A 15224-nucleotide genomic window follows, 5' to 3' on the forward strand; every position below is an offset into this window, starting at 1 on the left:
CGAGTCCAGGTCGCTTGGTGTTGCCACGCCCAATACGACCATAGCTTGGACCGCCAAGATCAGAGAGGAGCTTCATCTTGCTGAGGACTTTGCGGCGGCGTCTTACCACTAGACCATGCTGTCAATATTGGGAACAAATTTGGGTGTGCTGACATATGAAGGTTTGTGTTTGCTGAAGGATGCTTGCATATCGAGCGGAGGATAGAGCATGTTTGCTTACGACGGATGTAAAGCTTTCATCGACCCGGACAGTTTTGGTAGTTGTCGAAGCATCATCTTGCAAAGGCATGGTTCAGGCAAGACTCATCACATCTCAAATCATTGGGACAATCATTTTTCCTTCTTCTGCTCCGGCATTCGTACCCCTGTTCCGACTGCTCCACTCTCCTTTTGATCTTCCTGGTCTTCCTTCCATGCCACTATGACATACCCAACCAGCACCACATTTGCCATGAAAGCAGCGAAGCCACCAGCAAAGGTTGAGTTGCCCCGGAAGATTGTGTTGACTGTTACGAAGTAAGAGCCAATTGGAACAACTACCATGGCGGCTGTGAATGCGAGCAGCGTTTTGATGACCGACGCTTCGACGACTGGTGTTGTATCAGATGAGCCAGTATTCGACTGGAGAGTTTTCTCATTTGTGGATGCGATAGGTGCCTGATGCGGCCGACGTTGCTGGATGGTGGACATCTCGTAGCGTTTCACCCGCAAGTCAATCAATCTCAAGTGATGACCTCAGAAGTCTGGTATGCTGATGGGACAGGCAGGAGATAGGTGGTGACGAGCTTAGAGGTTGAATCAGAATTGAAATTGACCGAGGAACACCAGGACACTTGCAACCAGAGATCGCAGAAAGTGCGAGAATTCAATGAAGAAGAGACAGTGGCGGCAAGCGTCGGTACTTCTTGGTGGTCGTTGCTATTCCGTTGTTGCAGGATGGGGCAGCAGCCACGAGTGTCGTGTTTGGGGAAGGGATGTGCGACGAAAAGAACAGATGGTCAACGTCCTCCTCGATGTTTTCGTTGCTTCATGTCAAGGTAGCGGTAATGAGCCACTGAGCCAGATATATGGTTTGACCGAGCGTTGTTTTGTGGGACAGATTGAGCATAAGACGATGAGAGAGGTGTAGATTCATGATAATCATATCAGCTGGTGGTCAGAACAGCAAAAACATCCTCGTTGATGATTGGTCAAATAAATTGGTAGAAGAGCACCTTTCCTCATTCAGGAGACGACAACTGTACCTCCCCAACCACTGCCGTCTAGTACTGGCCCTCGTTGGCATCATCATATGGCAGAGCATTGCCGCTCGGCTGATACGGGATATCGAACCTCACTCGTGATACTATGCTTTCAGTCGTCCGCATGATGAATTGATTAATCTAAGTAGGTTTGGATCATCGTGATTCGTGCCGAGTAAATACATTTCCTGATTTGGCAGTGACCTCGGCCATACCTCGACAACCACGGCATCCTTTCTCCAGAAGTGTTGAAGCCTGGAAGAACTTGATCGCGTAGTAAACGCGTCTTCATTCACCATGGGCCGTTCACAATCCATGGAGCTCTCGAACACAGGCTATGCTTCGCTGGAGGCACGCGTCAAACACGTCTCAGAAGCAACGATTCGCAAAAAGTGGAAGAAACTGCCATCCTCAAGCCATACCGCTGCCAGAGAGGCAATACTGTCTGCGAAAGACCAATCGAGAGGTCGGAGGGGAAGGAACACGATTGACACAGCCACAGACGACTGTGTGCAGGAAGTTGCGAACAAGTATTCCCCTCCGCTCCTCCTCCTGTATGAGTCTTGCTAACTCTGCTCCAGATTGACTGACCGCCTGCCGCGCATTCCGTTCCCTCCTCCCACCGACGAACACCACTTCGATCATGAAGCCAACCTCAACCGAATCAGCAAGATTGAAGAGCAGCTCACCGCTAACATTCACTCAATGAACCTGCTTCGAGCACAAATCGCCAAAGAAGAGCAGTTGCTCAAGCAAGACCAAGCAGAAGTTGACCACCTGGAGCATAGCTTGAAGTCCAACGAGATGCTCCGGCGAGATCAAGTGAGGACCTTGCATCCTGTCGCTCGGAAACTTGGACACGATTCACATATTGATCTGCTTGCGTTGCACAATGATGAGAAGAAAGGATTGAACCCTTCGCTTGCTGGACTACTTGAAGATGAAGAGATGACGCCGACCTTACGGCAACTTCGAGATCATCTGGACAGCATGCACAGGAACACCGTGGATGTGGGAGACGTGACGAGTCTTGTCAAGCGAGCAGTTGCCGAAGTTGAAGTCTATGCATTCTCAACCCTCGACGACAGGGCCTATGGACAAGCCGCGGGCCTCGTCTCGACAGACCCGACCTGAAATACTCCAAACTCCGAGCTACCATGATCAAGGCTGTTGTACACGGCAGTAGTATACACGAATCTTCTCACTCCGAGCTTCAATCCTCCAGCCACCACTTCCACGACGTGGCATTCTCCTCTGAGAGCGCTTTACTCTCATTTCGCGCCGCTCCACATCGAGTCGCTGCTCTGCAACTTCTTACCATTATCATAGCCTTCAGTGGCGACCAGGTCTGCATTCCTCTATCGCTGCTTTGTGCTAGCATGTCGTGGCTTGTGCCATCTTGCTGGTTGCGATGCTCGTGGCCGCGGAGCCAGAAAATGCTCGATCGTTGTTTTGTGAGCCTGGGCCAGCAGTCCGTCACCATGGTCTCGTGGGCCAGCTGAATCTTCAGAACATGACAAGTTTCCTTCCAACAAAATCCGAAATTTGTGAAGCTTATTCACTGAGGTACACGTCAGTACTAGCAAATCTCACGCCGATACGCTTCTCACCTTCACGACGAAGCCATTCAGCTTCTGCAGGGGTTACCACACTTGTGGCATCGAGTGCCCGGAATCACCCAGACTTCCTGACCTTTAGCCTTGCACTTTGGACACTTGACGCCGTTCATATGATCGTATGTCTGCGATAATCAATGGGATGCTCTTGGCCACAACTGAACCGCTTACCATTGCTTGGACCTCTTCGGCGTCCGTTCGTCTGAGGTTGCTTGGCATCGAGGAGCCGGCTGAGACGCTATCGGTCATTGAGGAAACCATCGTGAGATGTAAGACTTTTATTTGGCAGGTTGGGGCGTGATTGTATGCGCTGGGAAGGATTGCAGCAATGAAAAGCAATGGAAGACTTGAATGCGAGGACGAATGATGAGGACTCGAAGGATTCGGATGGTGGACTTACGCAGCCTATATACTCTATCGCCCTCTTCACTTCAAGGGAGTGTCTCTGTCCGCTCTTCTGGCTCCATTGAATACTTTCGAGGACCAGAGCGTCCTTGTGCCACCGATGATTCGACGTATGGTCAATGGGTGGAAACTTGCAGCTGGCAATCTGGTCAATTGTACGCACACCGAAGACAACCACGGAAATATGATGCACTGTTTTGAGTGAATCCTGTTCTTGACAGCTGAACAGGACGTCTGAATAATGTCTCGGAGCATAAACCATGTCACAGAGGCATGTAATCATCAGGGCGACAACACACACCAGCAGGTAGACCATGGCACTCCATTCTAGCGTGCAACGGATGCTGCAGTCTATCACTCATTTGTGACATAGTGGAAGTATCAGCAGATTGAGCCGTGCCGATGAGCCTTGTTGTCTGCGGACGGATGAGAATGGAAGGAATTTCCCTGCCAAGTTGAATGTCCAATCCTGATGGCGCAAGTCGATTCGGCAGCTTCAGAACAAGACGAAACCAAACTTTCGCTACGCTCAGTCCGAACTTCAACCTCGACCAACGAGCTTTGTCGAGCTAGCGATCTTGACCAAGAGAGCTCTAGTAATAGCTGGGCCGCATAACGTGATGATCACGCTTTCGAACATGTCACATCCTGTGCACAAGCTTGGCTGTCAGTGGCAGGTCATCTTGTGACGGTCAGCACTGGCGCTCGAGCAGCAAGCGCAACAATCACAACAGTCGTATCACTGCTACATCTACGACTCATCATCCCTCGCGTATCGAGACATGAGGATCCCTGTGGACCAGAACGGGATCTCGAAGTCGCTTAGCTGAGCCTGCAGATGTCGGGGGCTGCCTGCCTCATCTTGCGAATCATGTCTTAGTGTCAAAGACCCTGGTCACCTCAGTGGAGCCCTGTACCCGAAACTCGGCTTGTCATTTCGAATATACCAGAAGCATGCCAGAATCGAGCAAACGATACACTCGACATCCAAAAGCTCTCGAGGATTGCGCTCTCCAATGATCACACTCTGCTTGTGTGCCAACGATGCAAGATCTTGATTAGAGTGGCCTTGTCGCTGGAACCCCGGCTGTACATGCATCTAACGTTGTCGCTAGATTCTCAATGCTGGTGTTGCTGTGCAACAGCCGGAATCCCTCGATGCACTGAACCACGAGGCTTGGAGGATGTGATCGAACTCCTGGCGCAATCCTGTAGGAAGTGGCTGTGCTACCGGAGTTCCTGATATGCAGCATCATCGCGAAATGTACATCGCAGGCATTGACACGCCGAAGCAGCACCTGGTGCATGGGCAAGTGCTTCGAATACGAGGTGTGGCGCATACTGGAGCGTTTTCCAGCCTCAAGAAATGTTCCAGAAGAAATTCAGCTTTGGTCGGACCAGTCGAAGGGACACTCATCCTCAAGCGTTCACTGCGCAATGTGACTTCTTTGCTCGATGCTGACGACGTGGCAATTGTCAGCAGATCTTGATGCACGATGGCGGACTCCTTTCTGGGCTGGATCCAGAGGGAGCGGTCACACACAACGGTTCAGCCCGAGCCGAAGTGGCATGTACGTCCACACTAGCGTGTGCCTGGCAGCCTTGTCTCTTGTTCAGTGCAGTATGACACCGACAAGAATGTTCACTACGCGGCTACGACAACCTCGACACCTCTACCTTCTACAAAAGTCGATGTCTTTGCAACCTGACGGCGGCTTTGCAATACCGAGATTGACATTGCTATAACGGTCGTACGCAGCCCGCGTCAAACCGCGGTGCTCGTGCAACCAAGGAACAAATCGCACAAAAGGGCAAAGATGAACCGGTCATGAACACGTTGGGGACAAAATGACAACGGCATGACGTTTACTCGAGCTTCAAATGAGTATCGATTCCTCACCGCCTACGATATTGATTTGCAACTTTTCGAGTCGCAGTCCCGACGGCCGAATTGAAAAGCTAGACAGGCCTCAGATTGCGCTCACGCGACAGCAGTCACCCTCGATATGACCGATGCAGTCGCCAGAAAGATTTGCTCTATACGAGATGATAGATTGATGCAGTGGTCGATCCATAGAGATACCGTGCGCAAACGCTGAAGAATAGGGTACATGGCATTTTGTGGCATGATGATGTCGAATAGTTGCAGCCGCCGCGTTCGGCTGGTCGCAATGTTTGAAGAGGCAGGTCTACCCACTACCTCTCGAGTGGACATCTACTCCATCAGCGGCTTCATCTGACGTCTGGAGCACGCATGGTGGTCTATCCTATTCAGGCGCCAACAATGGCGGCACAATGGGATTGATCGCTTTGGTCGATATCTGGTTAGAATGCCGAGAGCGTACCTGGAGCGCACCGAAGTACCAGCAGACAACGTGCGAACGAGCCGTAGAAGAAGGTTTCGCTATCCCAGTCTGGTCGTGTGCCCAATGCTGGTTGCAATATCGTGGTGACAACGACTGGACATAGCCAAATGTTGGCTCGAGGAGAATATTAATCAGTCTAAGGCATGAAAGGAGAGGATACTTTACCAGGTCACGATACATGCTTACTGCTAAGTCACGGAACAGGATGAAATGAATGGCGCAGCAGGGGCAGATGAACGGGACGCCGTGACCAACTCAATGTATTCGCAGTCCTGATGTTACCATCGTCAACCGAGAGGTGGCAAGTTGTGTCGTTTGCAAGTCCACGTGTCAACTTCGAAGCATTGGTACAAGTGTCATGATTCTTGAGCTTCTCGGGCGTGCTCACGATGCACAGGACCATCATTTCTCTACATGTCAGCTGCAGAGAGCAAAACCCGACAAGATTCCCACCACCGAGTTTATTGACCTCAAGATGGGTGACGATGTGTTGCGAATGGTACTCGGTACCATGCTGGGCGCTCTAGCAGGAAACTACTGTCAGACTCAGCAATGTCGATGCGGCAATATCTTCAATCCTTCAACCGGTAACGACCCTGGTAACGCATCAATTCACTGTCACGCTTGTCGGCCAAACGAGCGAACACGGTCATCCTTGTGCTGTTCATGCGGCAACTCTCTGCACGGTTCACCAACCTACGATTCTCTCAATCGATGCGGTGACTGCCGGGAGCAGGGGTGGGCGCAGGTCAAGCACCAAATCAGAACCGAAAATGCGCACTGGGGTACGCTGGACGTCCTCAAAATCCTATCTCGAGTAGCTCCTGAGTTCTTCTTCCCAGCTACAACTCATATCAGACAGCATGATCTGATGACTCCAGAGACTACAATCTACGTCCGCAATCCATCTACTATGAGTTTTTCTGCCAGAGGCACGCCCGCTAACATTGTGCTCATCCGTATAATCAGCGATATTGATCAATGCAAGCACGCCTTGTACGTCTGGATTGAACCTCATGCAAGAGTTGATCAGTTGGCAAATGCGGTCTGCGGAGTGAAGCCGAGCCTTACAGAGAACGTGACGACTGGCCCAGGAGGAAGCACTTTCAGAGCACGAAACGAGAACGGCGGAGCAAGGACGGTCTGGAACCATCAGATCATCAACAGTGCCCCGCTGGGCCATTGTGATACTCTCGTGGTGCGTGGATGGCTCTGATGAGATGCAGGCAAAGCGACTGGAGTAAGAGACGTATCTAAGGCACACCCACGTGACAGCAAAGCACAATGTCGACATTCTATAGCAGGGGGCGTGATAAGTGGACAAGTCTGCGTGGACGGGTAGCACCAAATGAGCAGATGGCCTTAATAGTTCTGATGGCTACGAGCGTTCGAAAGCACCACCCACTTCATAATAGTCCCTGTTGATAGTTAGATTGTGTTGACATACACCATCGGAGACGACACACTCATGTGCGTGCCACACCTGGCAATGGACCAACACAATGACATCGCACGATGCCTGCCATGGTATATGGGTTCTGCGCCCAACTACAGCTTGAATCCCTATATCAGCTGCGTTCTTCTCGAGTCCCACAGCGATCAAAAAGCCTCAGAACCCTGTAACACCGGATATCAGAACCAATACCATAATGGCGGAGCCAACTTCTGAAAATCCTGACCACATCATCACCATCCTTGTGGTGTTGTTGTGCGTCGTTGCCATCCTCATGCTCGTATGGGCGTTTGAAGGCCAGCCTTCGGACTGTCCGTGCGGAAAGCCTCTAGCACAATACACGAGCTCTGCTGCGCCGACTCCGAATGGTCTTTGCGAGCAATGTCGATCGATGGGATGGTGGAAAGCAATCAGAGCTCTGATCAAGTCGCGCAATGCGTCCATCGGCACAGTCGAGGTCCTCCAGGCGCTGCCGTCAATCAAGCCAACTTTTGTCGTCCCTGCCCATAATGACACACAGGGATTCAAGCTCATGACGCCAAGCTCTACCATCTACTCAACCACACCTACGCAGAACGAGCTGGTTGCTAAAAGAGCAGACGTTATCCTTCTACGAGTCATCCACCGCCGCGAAGACGACCGAAACGCACTCTAGGTCTGGATCAGGCCAAAGTCGACGATCTACGAGCTCGCGAGAGCTATCTACGTGATAGAATCTACGAATGAGGTCAACAGATCCAAAGACTACGGCAAGTACCACAGGAGTAGAGGCGACCTAGGCGACCTAGGCGATCCGATCGAATACGACAAGGTGATTTCCGATGCTGGCTTCAAGCACTGCGATACGATTGTTACCTCAAGCTGGCTCTTGAAAGACCATATGGAATCATCAAGCACTGGTGTAGGTCCATATACTATCTCGGATCTGGACAATCTGCATGAGATTTTGCTTGCCTGAGGCGGCTTCAATGTGCACAAAGGCCAACTGCAAGGCAACTAGTCATTCATATCACTGAGATTGGTTCTTCTATCCGGCGCAGTCGAGATCCAGAGTCGTCAATATGAGGGTGCAGGACAAGAGAAGGTAGAGGAAGGGTTGATGACATGTACTACAGGATATCAGACTCCAGAGGTCTCGTCGATCATACGCCCGTGTCAATGGGACGATAGCAAGCTTTCGTTGAAAGTTGTGATGGGCAATAACATCTCCATGAGTCTATTGATCAGCACATAGCACCTTCCACGTACATGCAACCGACTGCTTGCACCAGGCCCCCACGACCGCTCCTTTCGCTCCATTGCGCCTTTCACGCTCCTGCGGCTCTTCATTCGTCATCCTTGCCCTACCACCAGTCCATGGCCCTCGATCCCTGCCCTGCTTGCCCGTATCTAGCTGTTTCGTCTCCTCTCTGGACCAAAGCAGAGTTGAACTTATTAGACTCCAAATTGTTATAGCAATAGCCACGAATCATAGCACTTCACCGGGAACCCACCACTCGCTGATCCTCTAGAGCTTAGAAGCGACGGACGAACCGCAGCCACGTGCCATTCACAACGACCTCTTCATAGCTCGGCGATCCGTCTAACAGGTAGATAGGTCAACAGCATGATTGTCTGCTTTTGTAGTTAGCCAGTGAAATTGTAAAACAAACGTGGTTTAGGTTGGCTCATATATGTGAGATTCTGCAGTCAGGAAAGGGAAGGGACGTTTCGAAGATGGCAGACAGACACTACGGTAGTCCATGTAGAAAAAAATGAGGTTCATTGTGTCATTGGGTATTGATCTTACCTCTTTTTTCCTAAAAGGCAAGACGCGTCAAAGCCAACCAAGACAGAACGAATAGCCGGCATATGCAAGGAGGGGTGGGTTTCTGACGTACAACAAGCGGCTTCGTGATCGTCGAAAGGGAACGACGGACACTGAAGGGACGATATGGATAGTCGCAGGCAGAAAGAACATTGATCAAGTTCGTATAACTCAAGCAATAGTGAGGTTTGAAGTTTCATATAAATCATAATTCATGTAATACAAGCCAAGCTGTTTCTGGCCCTAGCGAACAAGTAATGCCACTCATAGGATAATTAGAAGTATGCTCGGCCACACCATGAGAGCATGCAAGAACAGACCTGTTGTAGTAGCAGAAGATCTGAGCTTCACCCACTCAGCGTACTCGTACGCCACCAGCATCGACCATCTCCAGCCCCGTAAGCCTAAGACTTCTGCCCCTCCTGCGCCGACCCCTTAGCTTTATCCGCCATCTCCTGCATCTTCCCCGTCTCCTTAGAACCCGCACTACTCTGCTCCGCACTCCCCTTCGCCTGCTCAGCACCCTCCTCCGCCTTCCCCGCCGCCTTCTGACCCACATTCGTCTTGCCCGCCTCATCCTGCGCCTTATTGGTCGCGCTCATAGCCTTGTCCTGCGCCTTATCCGCCTTGTTCGCGGCGTTGTTGGCCATCTGCTCGCCCTTCTCCTGCAGCTTGCTCTTCTCTGGCTCGGGAGGGTTCGGGTCTGCGGAGGTGCCCTTGATGGTGTGGGCGTTGTCGCTGTCTTGGGTTGTCATGGCGCCGTCCTTGGTTTTGGCTGGTTTGTCGTAGGCGTCGCCTGTTACGACTGAGGTTGCTTTTTCTTTGAGGGATTGCATGGTTGTGGTGGTGGTGGTTGTTGAGTAGTGGGGGCTTGGTTTGTTTTGATTTGGTCTTGGAATAGATTGGTTGACTGTCAAGTAGATACTTTGCTTTCAGGAAGGATGATTGAACTGTGGCTAGGGTAACGCACTGGTGTTTTAAGCACATCGGCCGTGTATGATACCTGCTGGTACTGAACAAAGAGTGGGATATAGAATACGTCATATTTTGGTGACGCACTGTTTACACCCCGCAGTGGGAGATTGATAGACTTCGCGCTAAACTTCGCATCTAGACTGGCGTCGGAGTTGTCTTCCGCAGCCAGAGAGCAGTCTTGTTCGGCAAGATGCACCATAAATCCTGCTGAGATAAACGAGACCGCATATCAGCCAATTCCCAGACAAGCAAGGTGGCGGCCTTTAAGCACAGATCTGGCCAGCTTCAGCGGTGAAAACATCCAGCTTGTATGTTCGGAACTTGATCAGCGTGGCACAGCCACAGAAATGTCCACACCCCTCCATACCTGTTGTCATGATGCATCGTCTAGGCATGGCAATGGCAATCTGAGAGCACTATTCTATGATAACGTACGAGATCGATCCCAGTTCCGCGAAGTATTGAGTGACAATCCTCATACCTGCTTCCGCTCGGTGGGTAGTTCTTTGGACCTCGACTGATGTCTTGGCAGTTTCCGCCCCGGAGTGAGGATCAATGTGATCAATGTCGTTTCACGACGTGCAGGACATGACAAGATGATACATTCGGTGTTAGACCGGCCGGACGCTTCTTCGTGGTCTTCTGAATACATGGAAGCGATGAGAACCATGGCATTCTGTTATCGGTGAGGAGCAAAGTCGCGTTGCGCAGCGAGCTGAGGCCCCCCTTGTATCGTTGCCAGTCCCTCGAAGCAATACAGGTAACGATTAGCCCTAGGACACTGTATTATAGGTGCGATGGATGAAGTTGCGAGATGTAATCAGTGGGTCATGTGTCATGTTCTGATGGCTGAAAGCCTATGTTAATGTAAATATCGAGTACATTGTGATGGTTGTTCTCCAACGCGGCGGCCAATTCTCAGTCTAGAGGCAATGCAGACACCTCATTTCTTCTTTTTGTTCTTCTTCCTTTTCTTCTTGGACTTTTCGCCGCCACCACCACCGCCAGCTCCATTGTCACCGATAGCCTTGTCGCTGTCATAGAGCCCTTCTTCCTCCTTCTTCTCAAATATGCCAGCATCAACCAAGACCTTCTCAGCATCCGCCTCCATCATGTCTTCCACAAGCTGATAACCCTTTCCAGAAGCCCATTTCAGAAAGAGCGCGAGCCCTTCATCGCCTTTCTCCGCGAACAATTGTGATGCAACCACTAGTCGATTCCGTTGTATAAGATCGGCTTGAAGTAGGGCCTCGATAATATCGCCCTGACGAACCTGGCCATTAAGCTCGAAATTACCACGTTTGTTCTTAACAACCAGATTTTGGGCCGTCATGCAGCGAATAATATCCCCTTCGGTAACGTCATCCATGTACACCCAGTCTGGGCTGCCAATCTCATTCATTAGAAGAGCACCAAGCGAGCCGATGGTTTTCGTGTTTTCGATCGATTGCTTGATCTCATCATCTGTGGGATCCTTTCGTGGCATTGGTGGTGGCTGCGAACCTCTAATGTGCTTCGTAACATCAGACTTGAGGCGGGCAGCGGACTTCTTGGCTGCAGGGCCCATACTTATGGTAGCACCTTCGAGTTCTTCCTGCGTTATCTCTCCATTCTGTACAAGTTGCTGTAGTTGCTGCCGGCCTGCCAATTGAGCACGTAGCGAACCAAGTTGTTCCTGCAAAGATTCGAGAAAGTAGCCTTTGGTCGCGTTGTCTTCCTCTAAAGACTTGATCTTATCTGCCTGTTGCTTGAAAAGCTTGTTACGCTCAGCGCTTGCTTTCTCTTCGTTTGCTTTACTTGACTTGTAGATACTATCTAGTAGTGCTTTTGTCTCCCGATGCTCTTTCTGAAGCTCTTTCCTCTGTTCTTCAAGCTTCTGACTCTTTGCTTCGGCGCGACTGGCAGCTTTCGATTGTTGCTCATGCTTCTCTTTCAGCACATCATTTTCGGCCATGATATTGTCGAGTCTGTTTATTGCAGTTGTTGCGTCCTCGATGGCCTTCTCAGCTCGCTTGGAGGCTTCGGCTGCTTTGTCAACAGCACGAGTCACTATCTCTTCAAAGTAGATTCTCTGGCTTTCAAGCTGTGATGTCAATAGTTGTGTATACTCTAGTGCCAGGTTTTCACGTTTGGCAACGTCAAGATCTTGGTCATCATCTTGCAGAGCTGTAACTTGTCCTTGAGTCCTTCGACCAGGAAGCTCCACTAATTTTTCCCCATTTGATGCAGAGCCATTAGCTATTATCCGATGGACGTAGCAGTCATGACCATAGTCCCAGACATGCTTTTCCTCGAGATCAAGCGCAAACATATGACCTGTTCTTTCGTAGTGACGGTAGGCGTGTTTACCTGCATACCTCCCGCAACCAACATAGCCGCAGATAAGGCATTGCCAGAGGCTTTCATTTATGCGACATTCACCACATTCAAGATCATCATAATCCTCGACCTCAAACTCGCCCTTTGACGGATCAAACTTTTTCTTCGTGTTCGGCCTCGGAGTAGTCGTCGAAAAGTCGTCATTCGAATATCTACAGACAGGACAACCACCACCTGACCACTTCTCGAAGCACGAGCAATGAAAGACATGCTGACAGAGAACTGTCAAAAGTCCAGTAGACTCGTCCATACGCTCCAGACAGACCGGACATGTTGGCAGTTCCACCAGTGCAGGAGTGGGAGGAGGGGCAGGCTTGTTTAGTGGTGCTGATGAACGGCCGTTCGAGACATTGCTGGCCACTGCTGTATGGTCTGACCCATTGATCTCGGGCTGGGGGTCTTGATTTTGCAAGACTTCCACGGACTTGACGAAGACGACATGACATGTTTCTGGTTCCATGCTATTAAAGACTTTGCCATTCCAGTCATACTGCCACTGTCGCGCAAACCTCCCGTCTTTGAATTGCATCAGAACCATATATCGGTTTAGTCTGCTTGTGCGTATCATCCGGATGTGGCTGACTGCGTCCCGCGTGTCTTGGCCAATATATGCCAGAAAGTCTTTTGGTGTCATATATGAGGGCACCGCGAGGATGGAAACCATAGTGCAGTCGTCGTTCCTGGGTGGATTTGTGCTTCTGTTTCGTGAAGGAGGAGCTCTAGCTGAGGCACTTCCATCCCAGAAGTGCGAGGAAGGTATTCGATCACCGTTCTGGTACAGGCCAGGTGTCTCGTCTGCATCTCGATACAGGTGAACGATGCCCAGCTCGCCTGCTTCCAACTCTTCTGTTGTTGAGAAGGCCGCCCTCGTCTGGGCACTCGCCAATTTTGTCCCTATACCAGCTGTGATATCGTCGCCGTCCACTACATCCACCTTGACATGATCGATTCGTCCGTCAGTGGTGCTGGAGGGTATGGTGCGATTCGATGAGCGAGTGGACAGGGACGGTCTCGAGGTGTGAGAGGGTTTCATGCTGTCGTATTTGTGATCTCGAGCAGCTCGTGGCTGCCGCGAGAGGAATGGGCTCAGTGCGTGAAATGCCTGCGACAGGTCGACTGGTGATGATGAGCGATTGTCAAACAGTTCGATTCCAATGTGGTAGAAGTACTCTGGCATGCTTTCTGTTCACAAGATCAGTGTACCAATAGTTATCATCAATGCATATTCAATAAAGGTACGAAAGCGAAAGAAAGCTGCTGTTTCAAATATGAAGATGGACACCATCAATAGTCACGAACTTGAGGTCGAGACGAAGGGGCACGCCATGCGAACCAGAAGTTTCTGTCCAGGCAGGTACGATCTGAACAAAAGCTCGTTCAACGGCAGTAGCATCTTCGTGGCGGCGATGCAGTCAACAGATCGCTAGCATTAGTAGTGATTGCGAGCGACCACGGAACTACTAAGAATCATGTACTCGAGGTGTGAGATTACCTATGTTCGGTGGTGGCAAATGGCGTCAGGTGAGGAGCGTTAATCAAATATGGCAAATCGCAAAAACAAAACTATGCTGGAAAAACATTGATGGAGTGAGAGACACTATATCATTCAAATGATGCACGCATGCTCATGCTGCTATGCGTGTAGACTGTGTCTATGTATGCACTGCCGAAGCAACCAAGAGCCCAATCCTTAGCTCATCAGAGCTGAACTTCCCGAACGCCGCGTCGTGATCATGGTATCATGCTTGTCGAGCTGCTTACTGACCACCTCTGAGTCGAAGAACCAAATGCAGTGTGCTCTCCTTCTGAATGTTATAGTCAGAAAGAGTACGACCATCCTCCAATTGCTTGCCAGCGAAAATCAGTCGCTGCTGGTCCGGTGGGATACCCTCCTTGTCTTGAATCTTAGACTTCACGTTATCAATGGTGTCTGAAGATTCCACCTCCAATGTAATCGTCTTTCCTGTGAGGGTCTTGACGAAGATTTGCATGCCACCTCGCAGTCTCAGGACAAGGTGCAGGGTAGACTCCTTCTGGATGTTGTAGTCTGATAGAGTTCGGCCGTCCTCGAGCTGCTTGCCTGCGAAAATCAATCGCTGCTGGTCTGGCGGGATTCCCTCCTTGTCTTGGATTTTCGACTTGACATTGTCAATTGTGTCTGAAGATTCAACTTCGAGTGTGATTGTTTTGCCGGTCAAGGTCTTGACGAAGATTTGCATACCGCCACGGAGACGGAGGACGAGGTGTAGAGTAGATTCTTTCTGGATGTTGTAGTCGGAGAGGGTTCGACCGTCTTCAAGCTGCTTACCAGCGAAGATGAGTCTCTGCTGGTCGGGAGGAATACCCTCCTTGTCCTGGATCTTGCTCTTGACATTGTCGATGGTATCAGATGACTCGACCTCGAGTGTGATGGTCTTGCCAGTCAACGTCTTCACAAAAATCTGCATACCGCCACGAAGACGGAGCACCAAGTGGAGGGTTGATTCTTTTTGGATGTTGTAATCACTCAAGGTGCGGCCATCCTCGAGCTGCTTGCCAGCAAAGATAAGACGTTGTTGGTCGGGAGGGATGCCTTCTTTGTCCTGAATCTTGCTCTTTACGTTATCGATGGTGTCGCTGGACTCGACCTCAAGAGTGATGGTCTTGCCAGTAAGAGTCTTGACGAAGATCTGCATCTTAGTGGTTGTATGTGGTACTGATTAAGACTGATTTGATTGATTTGGTAAGGAGGATCAAAGGTGATTGAGGTACCAAAGAGTTGAATTGGCTGAGGTAGGGTTGATGAGAAAAGCAGGAAGACAAGTTGGGGAAGTGGGCTATTTGTAGGAAGAAGAGTCACGCTGACACAGAGTGCAGCGGAAGGCACGCGGTCCTCAGCCACCTTGGAAGGTGCTAGCGTAATCGGTTGGCCGTGACAAGCGCTAATTGGCGGCTGTGGAACTTTCTAGGCCGGTCGTGCCTGCCACCTTGCACTTCTCCGCG

General features: G+C 50.5%; 4 protein-coding genes across 4 annotated transcripts; 1 reads left to right on the forward strand and 3 right to left on the reverse strand.

Moving 5' to 3' along the window:
- Positions 1–330: 330 nt before the first annotated feature.
- On the reverse strand, positions 331–690 carry VMA21 (vacuolar ATPase assembly integral membrane protein vma21; the record flags this gene model as incomplete). The annotated part of the gene is made up of 1 exon (XM_064874949.1): positions 331–690. The coding sequence occupies one exon, from the start codon at positions 688–690 to the stop codon at positions 331–333; it is 360 nt and encodes a 119-aa protein (XP_064729349.1).
- An 848-nt stretch (positions 691–1538) lies between these two features.
- PMZ80_006537 (uncharacterized protein) lies at positions 1539–2375 on the forward strand (the record flags this gene model as incomplete). Its single annotated transcript, XM_064874950.1, has 2 exons — positions 1539–1771; positions 1823–2375. 2 exons carry the CDS (start codon positions 1539–1541, stop codon positions 2373–2375), a joined length of 786 nt encoding a protein of 261 aa, XP_064729350.1.
- Positions 2376–9292: 6917 nt separating this feature from the next.
- On the reverse strand, positions 9293–9724 carry PMZ80_006538 (uncharacterized protein; the record flags this gene model as incomplete). The annotated part of the gene is made up of 1 exon (XM_064874951.1): positions 9293–9724. One exon carries the CDS (start codon positions 9722–9724, stop codon positions 9293–9295), a length of 432 nt encoding a protein of 143 aa, XP_064729351.1.
- Positions 9725–10806: 1082 nt separating this feature from the next.
- Positions 10807–13419, reverse strand: PMZ80_006539 (uncharacterized protein; the record flags this gene model as incomplete). The annotated part of the gene is made up of 1 exon (XM_064874952.1): positions 10807–13419. The coding sequence occupies one exon, from the start codon at positions 13417–13419 to the stop codon at positions 10807–10809; it is 2613 nt and encodes an 870-aa protein (XP_064729352.1).
- Between the last annotated feature and the right edge of the window lie 1805 nt (positions 13420–15224).

Source organism: Knufia obscura (genome assembly GCF_036327395.1).
Source record: "Knufia obscura strain CCFEE 5817 isolate CBS 148926 chromosome Unknown scaffold_7, whole genome shotgun sequence".
In the NCBI taxonomy this organism is placed as follows: Eukaryota; Fungi; Ascomycota; class Eurotiomycetes; order Chaetothyriales; family Trichomeriaceae; genus Knufia; species Knufia obscura.